General features: G+C 40.8%; 1 protein-coding gene across 11 annotated transcripts in view; it reads right to left on the reverse strand.

Moving 5' to 3' along the window:
- Positions 1–2,226: 2,226 nt before the first annotated feature.
- The window catches only part of GRM1 (glutamate metabotropic receptor 1), a 177,609-nt gene continuing 160,757 nt past the window's right edge, over positions 2,227–19,078 (reverse strand). For 3 of the 11 annotated variants that reach the window (XM_048936392.1, XM_048936395.1, XM_048936397.1), the window contains one exon: positions 2,227–3,255. In XM_048936392.1, coding sequence (XP_048792349.1) covers positions 2,430–3,255 — 826 coding nt within the window. In that variant the 3' untranslated portion in view covers positions 2,227–2,429. Of the gene's footprint in view, positions 3,256–13,583; positions 13,669–14,735; positions 14,775–16,216; positions 16,311–19,078 lie in introns of all 11 variants that reach the window. The other 8 variants (XM_048936394.1, XM_048936393.1, XM_048936400.1 and 5 more) reach the window with 8 other exon arrangements.

Consider the following 19,078-nt stretch of genomic DNA (forward strand, 5'->3'; position numbering starts at 1 on the left):
AAGGAAAATATGGCATTTTCTGACTGTTTTCATGAGTAATCAGCATTATAAAAAAGAAGAAAACAAGAACAACAACAAAAAATTCCCCCTAAAAGCCCCAAGCAGACAAAAGTCAACCAATTGACCCTCAGGTGGCTTCAGTTCATTATAAAGTAGCAAAGTCAATCTACCGACAAAGACATAACTGTGCCTTTGGGCAAAATCAGTTCATGCTTTCCACATCTGGAAGATGACAGCAATTGGCTGCAAGTCATTTTGAAAGGAGAAAACAATGTGAAAAGAGGATGAGGAAAAAAGACTCCATCCCATTTTGAGCACCAGCCAAATCTCTCAATACCACAATATTTCCATCAAAATAAAGAGCTTTGGATCTTAAGAGGAGAATTGATGACTGGCACCAGGACTTAAAATTCTAGTGAAAAAGAAAAAAAAAGAGCAGAAAAGTGAAGAATTCAGAAAAATTCTGATAGAATATTCACAAGTATGGTTATAAATATTCCTTTAAAATATCTTTGAAAATAAAGTTTAGAATTATGAGATGGATTCCCCACTAAATTCAAGAGCACAAAGTTCACAGCAGCTGAAATCCTGTCCAGAATATGTGTAACATTCACATTTATAAATCAGATAGTAATAACTAAGTTCAAAACACAGCAATTAAAGCTGGACTTTGAATATGCCAGTCATTACAGAGCTGTATATTAGGTCCATCTCTAGGACGTATATGAAGGATAGAGGAGCAGGACTGAATGACAGAGTACAGCTGCTTACAAGTGACATTTAAGATAAAACATACTATTGTACAGTGAAGAAATGAAACTGTATGGAAAAAGCACTAACATGAACATAATAAAAAGATTAAAAGAATGGTTTAGAACAGACCTAGGGGACTAATGTACACATTAAGCACTGATGAAAGTTCCTGCCTGGACATAATTTTATTTTTAACTATCTGAAGAAACAAAAATATCAAATACATTTCCTGTCTCGGCTTTATAGACTTATACTGGTATGTGCAAGATTTCAAAACCAGACTTTTTTCTTTTTGTGTTCTCATTATTTCTTTTTTTACATTAGTAATAAAACGCACAACGTAACAAGTTCTCAATGCACTGGTTATTAATATCATAGATCTACTTCATAAAATATCTGCAAAATAAAGCACCCTATTATAATAGGAACTACTGTCTCAGCTCGTATATGAAAAAACACATAATAGCACAGCATACAAACCTTCAAAGATCTATTGAATATTTGTAACAATGCAATATAAAATACGATTGGAACATAAAAATATTGATAGAATATTTATAAGACAATCTTCCAATGGTAGTTATTGGACATTACATTTCACACATACTGTACACACGCATACAGACACACAAACATACGCTCATTGTTGCTTCAAGACTGACTCTAAAGCCCCCAATAAGGAACTGCCTTTCAGAGTAATAGTTGTTGCTCTAAGTATACAGCTATATTCCAAAGCATTTGATTTCATAGTTACACAAAAGAATGATGTAATCACACGGCAAGTATGTTGTATTATGAAAAGTCAGTCAATAAATATTGTTCTGCTACAGTAAATGTTGTGTAACAGTTTAGCCAACACAGTTTGCAATTGTATACAAAAGGGCAGTTTTCCCAAGCCTTTATCATATTACAAGAACTACAACAAAGACTGTCATCAAAAACCTCTCAAGTCTTAGTAATATTCATCGCTTTGTTCACAATTATCCTTAAAAAAGCCCAGATCCCCCAAAAAGCAGCCTCGTACAAAGAACAAACTGTTCCAACAAAAGTCATTAAGAGCCATGTGTTTTCACATTATCTCAGGTCCCCTCTCCCCAACAGGTTATGCATTTATACCACCTGCAGAAACCAAGAAATGATTTATGCATTTGTATCTCATACACAGGCAGTTTTGCTCCACCTCACCACACTGCCCCTTCCATTTCCTGGACCTTCAGGCACAGCAGGCAGGCTGCAGTCACCATACACGCTAAGGACTTCTCCCAGTTTGCACTTCCCAGAGTCCTCTTCAAGCACTGCCAAGAGATGGTGTGACTGAGTGTATTTTCTTTTCCTGTGTGTCTATTCTTTTTTTTTTTTTTTTTTTTTTTTTTTGCTATAGAAGTTGTCCATTAGGTTTGTGCTTTGTTTTTCCTATCATTTGCTCAAAGTACAATAATTTCACAGATAGAGAATGTTAAGCCCTCAGAATGGTTTGGTTTTTTTTTTTTCTTTTTCTTAGTTCTTTTTTATTCTTTAAGTGCAGGATAAAGTTTGTCATGTATGTATGCTCTTGTCATGTATGACTCTGCTCTTCACTCTTTCTCTGCCACCCTGGGGATATACTTCCCCAGGCCCTAACAGTGGGCAGCTACCAAAGTCCTTTGAGCCACATCTCCCGCAGCAGCATCCATGCTCTATAGGGTGGACGAGCTCTGCTTATAATCCCTTAGGATGACAGAAGCATAGTTCACATCTGGAGGTGTGCAGAGTACTGACTCCGACACAGGGGAGCTGGGCACGGAGCTACCTGAAGCCACCGAATCCCGGAAAGGGGATGGAGGCGTCAGTGCAGGTGAGTCGTCCAGGGTGAGCTTGCTGGTCGCTGGCTCCTCCTCGTCCTCCTCATCCTCTGTGCTCTTCTCGTAGACGTATCCCTGAATGAGCTTCAGCTTCTCACTCTCCGCTTCCTCAGCTGGGGGAGACAGGGGCTCCCCGCCGAAGTCAGCTGCCTGGAGAGGCAGCAGAGGTGACTGCTGGGGAGGCCGCGCGCCATTCCCTGAGCCAGGTGCAGGGAGGACAGCACTGAAGTCAGGGATGCCAGTGGCCAGCTTGTTGACCACCCCTTGCAACTGCTCCATGAGAGAGCGGGGCTGCAGGGGCAGGTCCTTGGAGGACTGCTCGGGCAGGAAGAGACACGTCTCCTCCGCTGCAGCCTGCAAGGGTGGGGTGGTTGCCACCCGCCTATGCACCACCATGGAGGGACTGCTAGGTTGGTTGAGGCGGACAGGCTCTCTATTTTCTTCCTCCTCCACGTTGTACAGAGTCTTGCTGCTCATATCGGTAAAAGTCAGGCTCTTGCTTTGGCCGTGGTAGCTTTTAGTGAGGGGTTTGATCACGGCTGTCTGATTGCACCCTGTCTCCTGGTTCTTCACATGCACTGAGAGTCTGTGCCACATGTGCTCGCCCTTGGAAGCTTGTCTTCCACCTGGTTCAGACCATGACACAGACTTTCCATTAGAACTATGAATAAAATAAAGATGGGTTTATTTGCATTTACATTACTCAGGCACAGACAATATAACAAACAAGCCTATGTAATTGATTTCTACGCCTCATTAAAAAGCCTCCCTTTCCTCCCGCCCAGTTCTTCACGACCTACTACAAAAGGAAACAACAGCATCTTTTAACATCAACAATTTTCAGCCAGAGGCAATTGGCACTGGCTTTGTGTCCCACAGCCACCCTGCAAAGCCCGGCCCACAGGAAGGGCTATAGGAAGGCTGACTTTGAGGATCCATGGCTATTTCATTTTTTATCTACATTTGGTTACTACATCTTGCAGAGGGGCAGAGAAAAAGAAAAATAACATCACAAGAAGAGCTCTAACTAAGCCTGTTTCACAACTTATAGGAAATATTTCCAAACAGTTGGAAGAAAAATCACCTACAGCCTTAGCCTTCAACACTCAGGATAGCAAGAAGAAGCATTAGTAACCCATTCTTTTAATTCCCCATTCCCCTCACAGTTAGGGGCAAATTAGCATTGACAGAAACGATTGACACCCACGGCCTCCTTCAGTTCTTGGGTAGCAGCATGCCCAGCTCCTCCACCTGCATCTGTAGGCTCCATCTCACCACCCAGTGTCCAAACGAAGTCTCCAGGCAGTACTCCCTACTGGGAAACATTGCCACTGCAGGGATCTCTCGCTGCACAGACAGAACCAAGCTCTTCCCCAGTGACCAGTATTTACAAACCAGGATAAAACATTGAATAAAACGGTTACTTTGTGTGGGTGGAGGAACAAGCAACATGACCATGGTGAGTTGAGCCCTGACCTCATGTGGGCTACATCCCAACAAAATCCCACACTGGATTCCACGACTTGGGTGTACGGCTAAAGGAGAACCTGAGGGTCAGGTTCACAGTGGGAGAATGTGAAAGAAAGTGAAAGTGCCTTTACATTTCCCTGAGCCTTCCAGAGAGCAGCACTCAAAGCAGAGCTGTCTCTCATTAGCAGCTGGTGGGAGCTGAGTGGTGTTTCAGTTGATCAAGCAATTACTAAATTGCAGGTCATGTGGTAGGAATCATTCAGAAATTATAATATGAATCACCTAGGTTGGAACCAAAGGCTAAGGAGAAATACTGAAATTATTAGTAGGAATCAGCCTTATCTCAGAGTTTCAACCCTCAGGGAGCAGAAACAAACAAAACATTACATTTCAGGCCCCAAGATTGCAGCACAGTTGGGAGGCAATCTGGGTGGGAGGCTGGTACAGCCACTGCTGCCTGGTGGTGCTGCAAACACCAGAGAAGATTGTTTTCCTTCTGTACTGCCTGCAATGTTCTGAGTATTTCGCCTTTTCTTGTTGTGAATCCTGCACTTCTCTTTCTCAGGGAGTTAATAATTACCAGTTGAATTTTGTAAAAATATTATTGGCCAACTTTGTGGTAACTGGGAGAAAGTAGGACAACACAGATAAATGTTAAACTAGCAAAAGGGAAAAGAAATGTATGTAATAACATGGCACTTCTTTGCTGAACAGTAAATAATGCTAGAGGAAAAAAAAAAAAAGAGCTTTGAGGAAAGACCCCAACTGTGATGTTCATCTCCAGACTCTGGACCTGTGATTCACCATCTCAGTGGGAACTGGTTCACAAGAACATACCAATCTAAAAAATTCATAACTCCCCAAAGCATGTAGTCAGTAGAACCTGTTTGTGTTTAGAGCTTTCACGTGGAGGAAAACAAAGTAACCAAATTCCCAGCTGAAGAAACTAACCTCTTTATAGTGACTAATGAAAAGATAAGAATGAAGGCTTAGAAGCACTTTAGTTCTGATCAAAAAGAGCTGTGATATGACATTTTCTTGAAGTGTCATTGAGATAAGAGAAGGAGTCTAACTACTGGGCATGAATGAATTTTAAAGTTATATTTTAACGTACCAAGATTTGCAAACTCTTCATACATAGAGAGGAAAAAAAGTCAGGTGCTCTGATACTGTATTTTGCTCATTATGTAGCTCACAAATACTGCAGAAGTCTTCTCTGAAAAAACTTGATGACTTCCTGTAGGCTCCTAAGCTAAGTCCACTTTTGCAATATTTACCACTTTGTATCTAGCTCTGGTGCATCATTTCACTTTTGAATCCAACCTCACCCCACCTTTTTAGTATCTAAATTTATTTCCAAGATTTTGTATTTTACATCAAAAGCAAGTGCTGTTATTTTAAGGAACTTGCTACCTCTGTCTCCTCCTCCTATTCAGATCATTTTCTTCCCCTTTACTCAGATTCTGCTTTTATGACTTGTTTCTTCTGTAGCACTCTCCATAACATACTTAATCGAGCCCAAGGTAACAGCTGTACTTGAATCAAACTGTGCTGGGACTACAATTCCCACACATGAATAAACCACTTAATCGGGTTTTATCTGTTACCAGCTTTTTGTGCAAGGAAAGCTAGTGCTGTTGAAGTGTCTTGCCTCTGCCTGCCATGCCTCTGATAGCCCAGTGACAAACAGCTTTAGAGCCACAGTGGCTCTCAATGGGGTCATTCAGGAGATTTCTGCTGGGAAATCTCTTTTCTATTACTGTTCTCCTCAGTCTCTCACTCCAGCTCTCTCTCTCAACTTGCTCTGCTTGTTGTGCCCCCTGCAACGTGAACCTGCCAATGAATTTGAGACTGTTACCACAGTGCCAGGAAATACATGGGCTCTATCTTGCTGGGCAGCTGGCTGGCAGTTCTGCTTAGTTTGACACATTTGAGTAGAATTAACATTTAACATGCAAGAAAAATGCTTGGTATCCTGAAATAAAGGCCAGTCACCTTGAATGACATTAATTCACATCTAGGAAAAATGTAAAGATGGGGCTGGAAAAGCTCAGACTCAAACTGTATATTGGTTTGACAGGAATCAGTTCACTGGTGTGAAGCGGTCAGGTCAATCCTGACTGTATTGTCATCATTTGCTAAGTGATTGTCACACTTATTTTGGAAGAAGTCTTAGAGGCAAAAGGTAAAAATTAAAGCTTTTTGTCACGTAGAATGTGGGAAAGGCTGCTTTTCCATACGAAGTCAGGAGAGAGTACCAAGCTGGATCACATTCAGGATATTGAAAATGTGGCATTCTGTGCCCAGTGAGGAGCTGAAATGAGGTGTCTTCTTGCTTTAACCAGTACAAGTTAACCTGTTTCATGTATGGCATGCATTTCTTACCTTTCTTAACTTTATCTAACCATTATACAAATACCTATAGGATTTAGACTTCACACTTAGTGCCTGGTAGCAACCTCCATAGAGTCTCAAGAGATCTTAAGGTTTGCAGTTGTGATTATCCAGTGTAACACTCCAAGTATTATTTCTTCAAATCTTTACACCTAGCCTAGATGTCCAAATAGGTTGTTGGGTCCCCTATTAACATACAAGATAGGCTTGATTTTTCTCTATAGGCAAGAACACACATGAAATTTAGCTACTGTTTCTCAGTTTTAATCACAGCTTTGTCTAGTGCTTATGTATTTTAGGGGCATAGGCACAAATATATTTGCTGTGTGAATTTTTATTGGATACATGATAACCATGAGAAACTCCATTGCTATTTTTCATTGGCAATTCAAAGCATCATTTTTAATACATGCATCAACCTTTACAAACATTTCTCCAGATGACTCCAGAGTAGTTCCTTTTTGGATATTTTCAGCTGATGACTATAGACACAAAATAAGCCAGAATTTCTGGTATTAATAGTTACTTGCAGAAAGTCTTTAAAAGAACTGATATGTCCAAATCTGAGGCAGTAATCCAGAATATTCCTGCCCAGCTATTCCTCATTTGAGGACATGCCTACAGCTTCTTAGATGGCTCACTGTTTGTTGTAAGAGTCTCCAGCTGCCCCAAATCCTACACTTGCTTATGGGTAGGACTGCTCTAGACTGGAGTTCAGACACAAGAAGAAAGGAAAGTCCTGATCCTGCCAGTGCCTGTGGAATGTGACTTTGTTGTCTTCCTTGGTGCAATATCAAACCTGGGAACATTCACACAATAGATGGTTCCTCCTAATATGGTAAGGCCCCGAAAATGTTTTACTTCGGCCATAGGTTGGCAAAAGTTTCTTCATATCTTAGAGACTGAATGCACCTGAGGTGGAAGGTGATTGCCCCATTTCTGAGAGTCAGTGCTCTAATGTAAACTAGTCAATGCAACTCTTTGATCCTATCCCTTCTCACCAGTGAAGCAACAGCCTGAGATCCAGAGTGTAGAGAACTATGTTCTTTATAAGCTATGAGGCTGAATCTTTTGTCTCTTTTATCTTGAACTTTTCATGCATTAAAAAAAATCTTTAAATGACATCACACAAAAGGGTTAAATTGAATAGCACTCCCAGGTTACTTCAGTGAATCTAACTTCAGGAACACACACACTGAGAAATGGTTCCTCATCATATTGATGTATTGCTTGTCACTGCCAGCGTGAAACAGCTGGGCATGCAGTCAAGCAGTTTTTGAGAACAAAAAGGAAGGGAAGTTTCTTGACCTATTACGCTTAATTCTGTCTTTCCTTTTGGGATGCCAGAGTTGCATACATTATCTTTAGAGGGCAAGTATATAAGATTAATTTTTTTTAAAGCAACAGTGGCACTTAACCAGCAGAAGAGGTTACAGAAGAAATGATATGTTCCCTTCATTTCATTCACAGACTGAAGATTTGTCCAAACCTGCCTTCTTGTAATCACTACAGTAACTGTTTGAAATGCCACAGATGGAAGGAGGCATTAGGATAACCTAGTGGCATCTTCCATGGAACTAATATTTAAGGAAGGGACGTGAAACATAATGTAACAAAAAGCAAAAGATTTTGTCAACAGGAATTAGGTTCTAACCAAAGCCTAAAATATCTGATCAGCAACCAGATGAGGTCAGTATCAGGTACTGCCCAATCAACAAATGATGTTTTACCCTTCACACACTGTGGCACTGTTACACCTGAAATCATGCTCTAGGAATCAGCACATGTAAGTTTGTCCCCACACATTCATACAGAGATAGTTAACCTATGGAAGTAGGGAAGGAGAACAAAAAAAGAAAAGAAAAAAAAGAAGAAAAGCCCCATCCAAACACATGGGACAAAGCCTTTGTCAGCTTTGACAGCTCAAACAGCCCTCCCAAGGCAGGGGAGTTCCTACTGTGCCTACAAAAAAGAAACAACTAGCTTTCCTCAGCTCTGCAGCCATATAAGCAGCAGGAATAAACCTGAGCAGAACTCTGGCCTGCTGCAACCTTACCACTCCCAGGACTCAAACATATTAGTCTAGAATTTAAGATTAGTACCTCCACTGCAGCACACTGTAGGTGTTTTGCATCTGTCTCAAGGTTTCTTCCATCATAGCATCCATGCACTTCAGTACAGCCACAGTAGTGTGTAATTTGGTTAAAGAGGGGAACTATTTTTTCTCCAGGTTAGTGATCTTTTCCTGTACTAAGGGGATAATCTCCTCAGGGCCTTTTAGCAAGCAGCAACAGGCAGCTCCATCATTCATTAGCAGACCTGGGCACATCGCTAACATGTTCCTGAAAGCCTGATTTTTCTAGCATTGCTTCCAGGGACTCATCTCTTTCCCTAACCCTCTTTCCCTAACCCAGGTTTAACTTCTTTGTTTCTCACCCAAGAGTGAGTGAGAGAGTCATCTCCTACCACACTCTCAATCTGACGTGTGCTCAGGGTTCTTGCCAGACAAATATTGCTTTTTATCATCTACAAAGAAGGGGACGGGCTGTTTAAAAAACAAAATAACAAACAATTTCAGCTGTAGTCTATTTACAATGTAATCTCCACATCAGTGATAAGAGGATCTTGCAATAGTTCTCATAGTCTGACTCCAACTCTTTTTGTAGTGCTGTGTAATTAGAGCAAAGTTTAACCTCCCACTGGTGTTTCTGGAAATGTAAATGACTGAACTAACTTTTCCTTGCCTCTCCCCTCCTTGTTGTTTTTTGTTGTTTTGTTTTGTTCTTTGGTTTTTTGGTTTTTTTTTAGGGCAAAAGAAATTGTTTCCCTTGTACATGGGACAAAATGTTCTATGTTAATTAGAGAGCTACTTTAAATGTGTTATGGAAGCAGGACGCAGAAAACAGATATATAGAAAATGCAGGAGAAAACAACGCTGTCAGAGTGTGTCGCAGCGGCAGAGCCTGGTGAAACCTGAGGTTGTGGGCTGGGTGGGCATAAGCCCATGGCCTTGTTTCTAATCCCCTGCCTTGCCTCTACCTTGCGTCAAGTAAATCTTACCTCGTTATTCCTTCCTTAGTTACTCTGCTGCAAAAGTTAAGTGTTTCTTTAATTTGACTCACACATGGGCTTTCTAATATACACAACCCTACTGATAAATGATTTTTTGCTGACTTTTGACTTTCCTTCTCTCTTTTCAAATTTCAGTGGTAACATGCATACTGTAAAGTGGAGTTAGAAGTTGTATTTAGCCTGAGTATGCTGTGATGTGATCCATGATCCTACCCACAGGATTTTGGGTTAGGTCAGAAAAATTTGGTTCGGGAAGTTGCTTTTTCTGTCATGTCAAAATGATTAAAAATAAATTACTGCAAATAATTCAAAGAAATATATTTGCACAGCTCTATTAGCTTTGGCAATATGAGAATGACCCCAGATTACAGAGCAGAGTTGCAGGTCACAAACTATTAATTAAGTATTTTCAATAGAATAACAAATAGCTACTGCAATGTTGCTTGAAAAAAAAGAACTTATTCTAATAGATAATACAAAACTCAGGATAATGAACAGTTGCCCAAGCCACAGAGAAATTATTGCAGAATTCAAGAAATGAAGATCAAAAACCTGCAAATAAAAGTTTATTTAAAAGGTGCTCTTAAAATTAAAAAAAAAAAAAAAAAGAGTATTTATTTTGGTGTTACTTACAAATAAATATTCTAAATAAATACACCTTACTGGTTTGAATTGTGATTTTTTTAAAGGATTTCAAAATTAGAGCAAAGGAAATGCTTGGTGTCATAGATCCTCTGATATCAGTAGAGAAGTACATCTCTGTTATCTGAAGCTGTTCCTGATGCTGCATGCTTGAAGATAAATTCTCAGCATTGCACTCGTTGACAATACCTGAAGTGAAACATTTTTTCAGACAGGCTTGGAAAGAAACACAGCTAATACAGCTTGAAACCTGAAAATTACCGTGTATTGTGCAAAGGAACCTGGAAAGCTTAGGAACATGGGAAGAAAATGATTGAATTAAATTAATATATGATAAGTTTATGTGAGTGTAACTAAGACCTAGTATTATGTAGGACTGGCAGGCTGTGATGATCAACACCCTTCAAAAAATATTCCTTCGAAAGAACCTTTGCAGAAAGGTATCTAGAACTGCTGTTAAATAAGAAATTTAATGACCGTAGAGCATAATAACCAACAAATTTTTATGTTCCCTACTCAAAACTACCCATGCTACAGAGATTCCTTTGGGAATTTACAGGAAATAACTTTCCTTTAAATGTAGGTTAATTTTAATTAAGATGGTGGTAAGTTTCTCCTTGCTTTCTGTAATCTTTCTGTAGTTCTGTAAGAACCACATTTTTAATGAGGAAGATACTGATTAACTGAGTGCTATATAGAGAATAGCAACAACAACAGCAAAACAAAAAGAAAAACAACATAAGGAACAGATCAGAGTGTCTGAGAGAAAGCTGAAATAGCTGAAAATACTCAGTTTGATGCAACAACCCAGTAATGGATTTCAAATATCTGAGAAAGAATTAACACAGGGTATAGAAGGTACTTCACATAATATGTATGTGCACAGTCAGAATCTTAAGAAAATTATAAAAGTGAAAATTATTCTAAAAACCCATAATGTTTCCTAGCCAATAGTTCTATCAGAAAATTCCCAGTTGTTGCTCTGTATGTTTACTGCCAAAAAGTGTGCGACCCTTGCAGTTTTATAGCACTAGCAGTCACTGTGGTCTTTCTCTCACCATCACCCAGAAAATAGATAATGGTATAATAGATAATAAAAAAAACTGCTAACAGTTAAAATAGTACTCAAAGAGCTATCAGACTTGCTTAAACATACTGCTAGTAGTAGGGCAATGCTTTGAAAGCAACGTTAACAAAGTTGCCACAGGAAGCTTAGTCACAAGACACCCCACTTGTGATGTAGAGCTCTATAGCTCTAATGTGCTGTAGGAGATGAACCAGCACATCAGGGCTGTGGGTTTTCTGGGTGTATCTGAAAGTTTCCATGGCAATAACTGTGGCTTCAGAAGAAAAGAGCCCTGGAACTCAAAGCTGATGTTTCTGAAATTTTTATTATGGTGATCAGTTGTTATTATTCTGTATTTTTATGGTTCTGCATTTCTGGACATCCACAGGACCATACGGAGAACGAAGATTGATCTTAACACAATAATCCTAAGTATTGCGTGTATCAAAACAATGAGTTTCAGGTCCCTACACCTGTCTGCCTGAAACTGGAAGGCAACACTCTTGCTCATTTCTAGCACATTGGGCAGCAAAGCATGGGGCTTCCACAGGAAATCCTGACTGATGAGCTCCAGATCTTCTGACTGAGGCTCAGCCATGAGGTCAGGTGGCAGTGATGGACAGCTGGTGCCATGCCAGTTGCATGACTATATAGCTCAGCCGAGCTGCCTGGCCATGGAGAACTCAGGCATCCCTGGTGGAGGATGCACCCTTCTCCACTGCAGTGCAGTGCTGCCAGACCTCTGAATACATCCTCTAGCTGGAGGGAGGGGAAAGTATCAGGGCAGCAGAGGGGGAAGAAGACAAAACAAGCTCCGTGCTTAGCAGATCTGAAAGGGTCATCTGCTTTTTAAAGCCTTACTTTCTGTATAACTACCACAAGTGTTTGAAGTCCCATTGAATGCTTGGAGATGCACCAGAAGTGTTTCTCAGAACATCATGTGGATGAGGATTCCTTTTTTTTTTCTGTTTTGAAAAAAAAAATCCCAAGCATTGCCATGCAAAGAGTAGGCAAACAGCTCATCCTTCTCCATGCTCAGGAATTTCAACTGTTGTATCCAAGCATTTTGAATACAATCTGTTGCATTCATTTTTCTTTCCTTCCTAAAGGTTTGACGCAGATTTCATCACCCATTTCTGCAGACAGATAACTGGCAGTCTGTGCCCTGAAAATCTGCACCACTTTCTCCACATCAGAAAATGGTAATTTCTATCCAACAACAGAATGCTTATACTGCTCCTTACACTGACTTTTAGGGAGGCAAACCCAGTTACTACACCAAGTATATGATATAATGCATGTATTTCTTCTGATCTGTGAACCAGAGGAGCAGATTTGACTGGATTAACATAATTGTTACCTACCCACAAGTAATGTAGCCCTGCAAAGATAGATATGGGGCTGCAGTGTTCTGTGGCTGACTAGGTGAGCTGTAAATGCTGGGTAAGTGTCTCAGCGGCAGATTTCCACCTCATCACTGCACAACCTTCCCTTGGGCATGGACCAGGAGTGCTTCACATCTGCAGTTTATCAGATGGAGAGGATCATAAATCTGTTCTGGAAAGTATGGGGCGAGGCCTTCCTGTTTCTGCAACAGCTAGCATGTTTTCTTCACTGAATCTGTGTTTGTTTAAGAGATGGCAGTATTTGCCCTCTATTTTGGATTGACTACACTTTGCTACTGTTCACTGAATGGAGAATATTCAGAATCTGAACATCTTTCAAAATCTGTAACAGCAAAAGATTATCTGTTTTTCTTTAGAGATATGTTAAAACAACTCTTTGTTCCTGGGTCAGATTCTGCAGCTTTTATTTACATGTGCCTGCACATCATTTCCCTGCTCTCCAGTGCCACCAAACCAGTGTTTTCTGTGTTCCTTCTGCTGGATCTGCAGCTGCAGCTTACTAACCAAACCAGTTAGCAAGAGCTATGCCATGAGACAGCCACTAGATTGTTGTTTAAAGCATGCAGGGAAATGTCACCTCCATGCATAACTACAAAGAAAAAAAGATGGCAAAATGGAAAAAAAAGAATATAAAATTAATACAAAAACAAAACAAAACAAAACAGATATATATATATATACATATATATACAAAGTTGTAGGCATTTACAAACAAAAGTGACTTAAAAAAAAAAAGTAAAAGCTGCAAAAAAGTTGTTGAGTATCCTCTTCACCACATCTGGATAATCAGACTAAGGCATTGTTTGAAACAGGGGACATAAGCAAATTTCCCATCTTTATTGGCATGCACCACATCTGTCCCATCATTAGACATGATAAACCAATGAGAAAGAGAAAGCAAGGGGTAAAACCACTCTTTTTTCATGCAGCTTCTCTTACACATTCATTGGAGTGTGGGGTTTTTCAAAGCTGCACATGTGCCGACGGACACTGGTTGGTGGGCGAGAACTCTGGCTGCCTCTTCCTGAAGATTGAAAAGAAAAAGACACCCAGTGAGTGGTTATACACATGTGCACACATGGTGGTTTTACCACTCAATAGGGTGCCTGTCCCTGCCCTATATCTGGGGTTCACTGTAGTCTTTCCCATATTTTCTCCTCTCATTTCTTGGGCTGGTCACCTCAGCCTCTGTATGCGTTAATCCTTGGCTCCAGCACAGTGTTGTGTAAAGCAGGTCCTCATGGTGTTTGTCCCTGTATTTTATGCTGCATGCTGATGTGCTTTACGAACCAGATGACAAGGGCTGCCGTGTATTCAGCTGCCAGTGGGAATTCTGCTTTGGTATTCTCAACATAGGGTGAGATGATGAAAAAGGAATATCTGCCTTTCTCATTTTACCTACAGAAGCATCACCAAAATTTTTTTGGTGGAGTTTTTAATACACATTCAGCTTCTGTTTTTTTTCCTCCATGTCTTTTACTTTCACAGTCTGCTTTTTTGAATGTTTTGTTTGTTTTGAAGAGTTACTAGCTGTCATTACATATGATTTCATTGCATGTGATTCATTTTTTCTCATTGGCACATTGATCTTTTTGAAGTAGACACAAAATAAAGTGTCCTAGCTACTCTATCTGCAATGGTAGTTCCAAAAAGGATTGCAGATCACAGCTTTGGACATGAATGCAAGAAAATTTCCACTATATTTCTCCTTTCTCTTGCCCTATAAAGTGGATGCAAGCTCTCATTTATCTTCCTCAGTGTCATTAAATATATATATATGTACACATGCGTGTGCTTTGACAGAAGTGTAAATTATTTTTGCACATGGAATGTATCAATGAACTTCTGCAAAAAAAAGTTGTCATTGTATTGCAAATAAAATGCAAATAAAAATCACCATTTTTCCCCATCAAACAAACAATTATCGTGCATGCTTGCCAGACTTCTGTTTACCTCAAACAGCAGATTCATGGATGGTATGTGCACGCACTACATACTCATTACAGCTGCTAATGAGCCAAAAAAGCCATACTTCTCACCACATATTAAAGCACAGAAGCACAGTGTGATGTACACAGAACACATGCATACCCATTTTGGAGAGGTAGATGCCTTGAGATGACTTCTGAACTATTATGAATAAAACAAAAATAAGACATACTGCTGAGCAATTTTGTAAACCTCTAGAATAATTACATTCCTTACCAGGAGTAATGATCTCTCTGAGATTTGACAAGGTAAAGGCTATCATAATTTGGAACTTAGCTACTGTCCTCTCTCTTACACCCTATTTAAGTTACAGAGATTATTAAGCTTTTTATTAAATAGGACATCCAACATTTATACAGAACTTTTCTTCACCTACTGTCAGAACAAGAACTTTCTACTGTCTTTGCTTAGTAATTTATTCAGTCACGGGAGCTAATTTGACAAAACATGTAGCAACATGCAGTTGATTATATAAGAGGAAAATAAATTTCTGAACATACTCCACACACACACAGATGCTGTAGAGGGCACACAACCACAGACAGCCTTGCACAGAGATCTTGGAACAGGTGGAAAAGTGCTCTGGCTCTTTGTGAGACAAATGCACCTTACCAGCTATTCTCCCTCAGATAGTGCCATATCCTGTTGCTTCTGGCTTCCTTAGCTGCATCCCTTGTTTCCCATCCCATACTTCTTTTTATGCAGATATTTCCCCAAAGTGAGTCCACAGCATTTTGGTCTCCATGCTATGGACATCCGTAAGCCTTGCTATGAAATTCTCATATGTGAAAGGAAGAAAGAAGTCTGTTTCCTTAGTCCAAAATACCTCCTAACCTTTAAAATACAGTGAACTCTTTGCTTTCCTGTGGCTGCAGATGTGCTCCTCAATCAAAATAAAAACAGATAATATATACAATGGCATGTAAGCCCCTAAATGCCTCAACCAGATTTGCATTCTGTGGGGGACTGCTTTTTAAAGTGTTGCCATATTCCATTAAAGCAGTGGTATGCCCTTTGCTCAAGGTCAAGGGGGATCCCCATATCAGGATATAAAGTATAAATGATATATACACTACAGATAGCAGCTCTAAATCTCAAGATTCACACTTCAGTAGAATTTGAATTTATATTGAAATTTGGATTTATAGTGTTGTGGGAAATGTAGTGTATGTGTTAACTATAATTTAGTGAATTATTCTGCAATTATAAATCCTTGTTGGCTGCATAAGTAATAAATGCTTTTGTAGGATTCAGTTTGAAGTACCCTCGTAGACTTGCTTTGCCTGTCTAGTAGTATGAAGCAACACTCTCTTTACTTTTTTTCATTCTACTTCTAATTATTATAATGTCTTAATCCTTCTTTCTCTATGTTTTGTAGGCAGCAATGGCATTTCACACACATTTATGCCATTACCAAAAATTAGATAGCCTGCTTATCTTCAAAAAGTGATGGTTAAAGGGCCTTTGGGGAGCCATCTTCTAAACAATAAGTTTAATGCCTACTGAGCCAATAACACTTATTGATAGCCTGAGCCCAGAGGCAGGATGGATATTCTGTGTGTTTGAATGAGGAGTTGCCATACCAGAATGAAAATGTCTGAACAGCTTTCTGATGAAGTCCCAGGTGCAGCAACAGGGAGCCTGTCAGAGGAAGCAGGGTAGCAGTGCAGGGGCTTCCTGAAGGAAGAGGATTAATTGCTTTACTTTCTGTTCTTTGAAGCAGATAAATATTTCTAGCAAGTTAGTAAGAAATCAGGCTAGGAAATAGAGCTGCTGAAATCTGCAGTGAGGAAAGTAAAGGATCTGAGAGAACAGTCACTCTTGCTACTATTTTTTCTCTAGAGTGTAAATCATACAATGAAGTAAACCGCTGTGTCAGGATTGTAAGAAAGCATAAATTGCTCTCTGTAACATTTTCTACCTGAGTAGCTATAAAAAATTCAACTTCTGCCCTGGAATTACTCTTTCTGTCCATCCAGACTCACCAAATGGACTCTGAATGAATCTGTCTGGCATTGAAGGTGATATAAATGCAGGATTCTGTATTACCTACTGTCTGAAGTTGCAGTCTGAGATCTTCCATGCTAAATGTTGCCTGAGCTGTAAGAAAGGCTTTCGTATTTTCATAGTCAAAAACATAGGAAAGCATGGACTCAGGTTTTATGCAATCTAATATGAAACAACTGAGTATCAGTTACATTAGGAAGATAGCGAGGGAAGGGAACTTAAGAGAAGTGATAAGGGCATCATGCTGATACTTACACTGGCATGGTAACTTTGAAACATTTCTTAGTTTTTAGTAATTTATTTACAACCCCTAGCCTCAGTGCAGGAAGAGAAAAGCCCTGTGCCACCTGTCCTGTGGCAGATTAGTGCAGCTCCTGCTCCAGCATTCAGACTCCCTGCCCTCCTCATCCCCCGGAGGACCTCAGCTCCAGCACGAACCTTCCAGCCTGCTGCTTCCTTCCTTGACCTCCTAGCAGCCCACAGGGTGACTGGGGAAGTAGAAGTACTCTGTATGTAGAATCGCATCAGTAAATGCTCAACAGAACATACATCCCAAATTCTCTTGTCTCTCTAGCTTCTTCCTCAGGAGGAGCATGTTCAACTTCTGATGTTTGTATCCTTGAAAGTTCAGGTTTTATGTATGGTTGTCATGGCTGGATCAGAAGATATCGTTTAAAAAAAGATGCAAGCCTATGTCCTTCTCCTGCAAAAAGAGGCCTTGAATTTCAATACCTTTTGTAGGAGGCAGGATCAGACAGAAGAGTTCTGCAATGTATGTCATTAAAGCAATAGATGAAGTTGGGAAGATAGACAGGTTTTCAGTACAAATTAATTTTTAAAACACAAGGTTAGAAATAATTGCTCTGACTTTAACTTAATTATACTAATCAATTGGTCAGTGGCAGTTTTTGGAAAGAAATCATTAATTGCTGTGGAACAGAGAGAGCTGTAAGTAGAAGGGAGCTTATAGGGTCATTTGCCCTTGCCAAGCACAGTGAGACATGCAGGTAATTATTACCCACAGAGGACAGTGGAACAGGAGGGATCCTGCAGTGTGCTTTTTCTGAAGTGTGGGCATCTGCTGAAGAGGACAGAAAGATCACTGGGCAGTCCCAGCAGGATGCTCAGAGCAACTCAATAGACTTGCACTGTGGAGACATAGCTAAGGCTACCTCTGATATCACTACAGGCCAGTACAAACCAGCTGTGTGCCCAGGAGGACATTCAGCTCCACCTGCCCTTCTGTGCCAGCACAGCCCTGGGTGCAATTGCTCAATGAACTGGCAGAGAATGATGGGGACAACTAATATGGGTCACAACTGGGCCTAAAAAAGCAGGTTCTCTGCTACAGTTCACAGCAGCCAGGCACTTCTTGTGTAGGTGAAGGGGCAATGTGGCATAAAGAAGGCTTTGGGTATCATTTCTGGCTTAGAATAGCTTAAAGCATTTGTGGATTTAGAATCATAGAATCATAGAATCACTAAGGTTGGAAAAGACCTAAAAGATCACCCAGTCCAACCGTTCACCTATTCCCAATAGCTCCTACTAAACCATGTCCCTCAACACAACATCCAGTCTTTCCTTGAACACCCCCAGGGTCGGTGATTCCACCACCTCCCTGGGCAGTCCATTCCAGTGCCTGACCACCCTTTCTGAAAAGTAATACTTCCTCATGTCCAGCCTGAATTTCCCCTGGCGTAGCTTGAAACCATTTCCCCTGGTCCTATCACTAATGACACGAGAGAAGAGGCCGACCCCCAGCTCACTACAGCCTCCCTTCAGGTAGTTATAGAGAGCAATGAGGTCTCCCCTGAGCCTCCTCTTCTCCAGGCTGAACATTCCCAGCTCCTTCACCCTCTCCTCATATGGCCTGTGTTCCAGACCCCTCACCAGCTTTGTTGCCCTTCTTTGAACACGTTCCAGGGCCTCAATATCTTTCTTGCAGTGAGGGGCCCAAAACTGGACACAGTACTCGAGGTGCGGCCTGACGAGTGCTGAATATAGGGGAACAATCACCTCTCTGCTCCTGCTTGCAACACTGTTTCTGATGCAAGCCAGGATGCCATTGGCCTTCTTGGCTACCTGGGCACACTGTCGGCTCATGTTCAGCCGAGCATCAATCAATACCCCCAGGTCCATTTCCTCTACGCAGTCCTCCAGCCACACCGCCCCAAGCCTGTAGCGTCGCCTGGGGTTGTTGTGGCCAAAGTGCAGGACCCGGCATTTGGCCTTGTTGAAACTCATCCCATTATAGGCTATGATAGCCCAAAGAAGCCACAGGTAAATCTCTTGGCTGTCCAGGATAGCAGCAGGAGGCATTTTTGAGGTAAGATACAAACCTAAAAGCTGAGCTGTGTGTATAATTGAGGTCTTGGAGAACATGAAATAGTAAAGGAGGACTGCTCACTGCCTGGGGACTGCTGATATCCCTGGGGCCA

The sequence above is a fragment of the Lagopus muta genome, chromosome 2 (genome assembly GCF_023343835.1).
Source record: "Lagopus muta isolate bLagMut1 chromosome 2, bLagMut1 primary, whole genome shotgun sequence".
NCBI lineage: Eukaryota > Metazoa > Chordata > Aves > Galliformes > Phasianidae > Lagopus > Lagopus muta.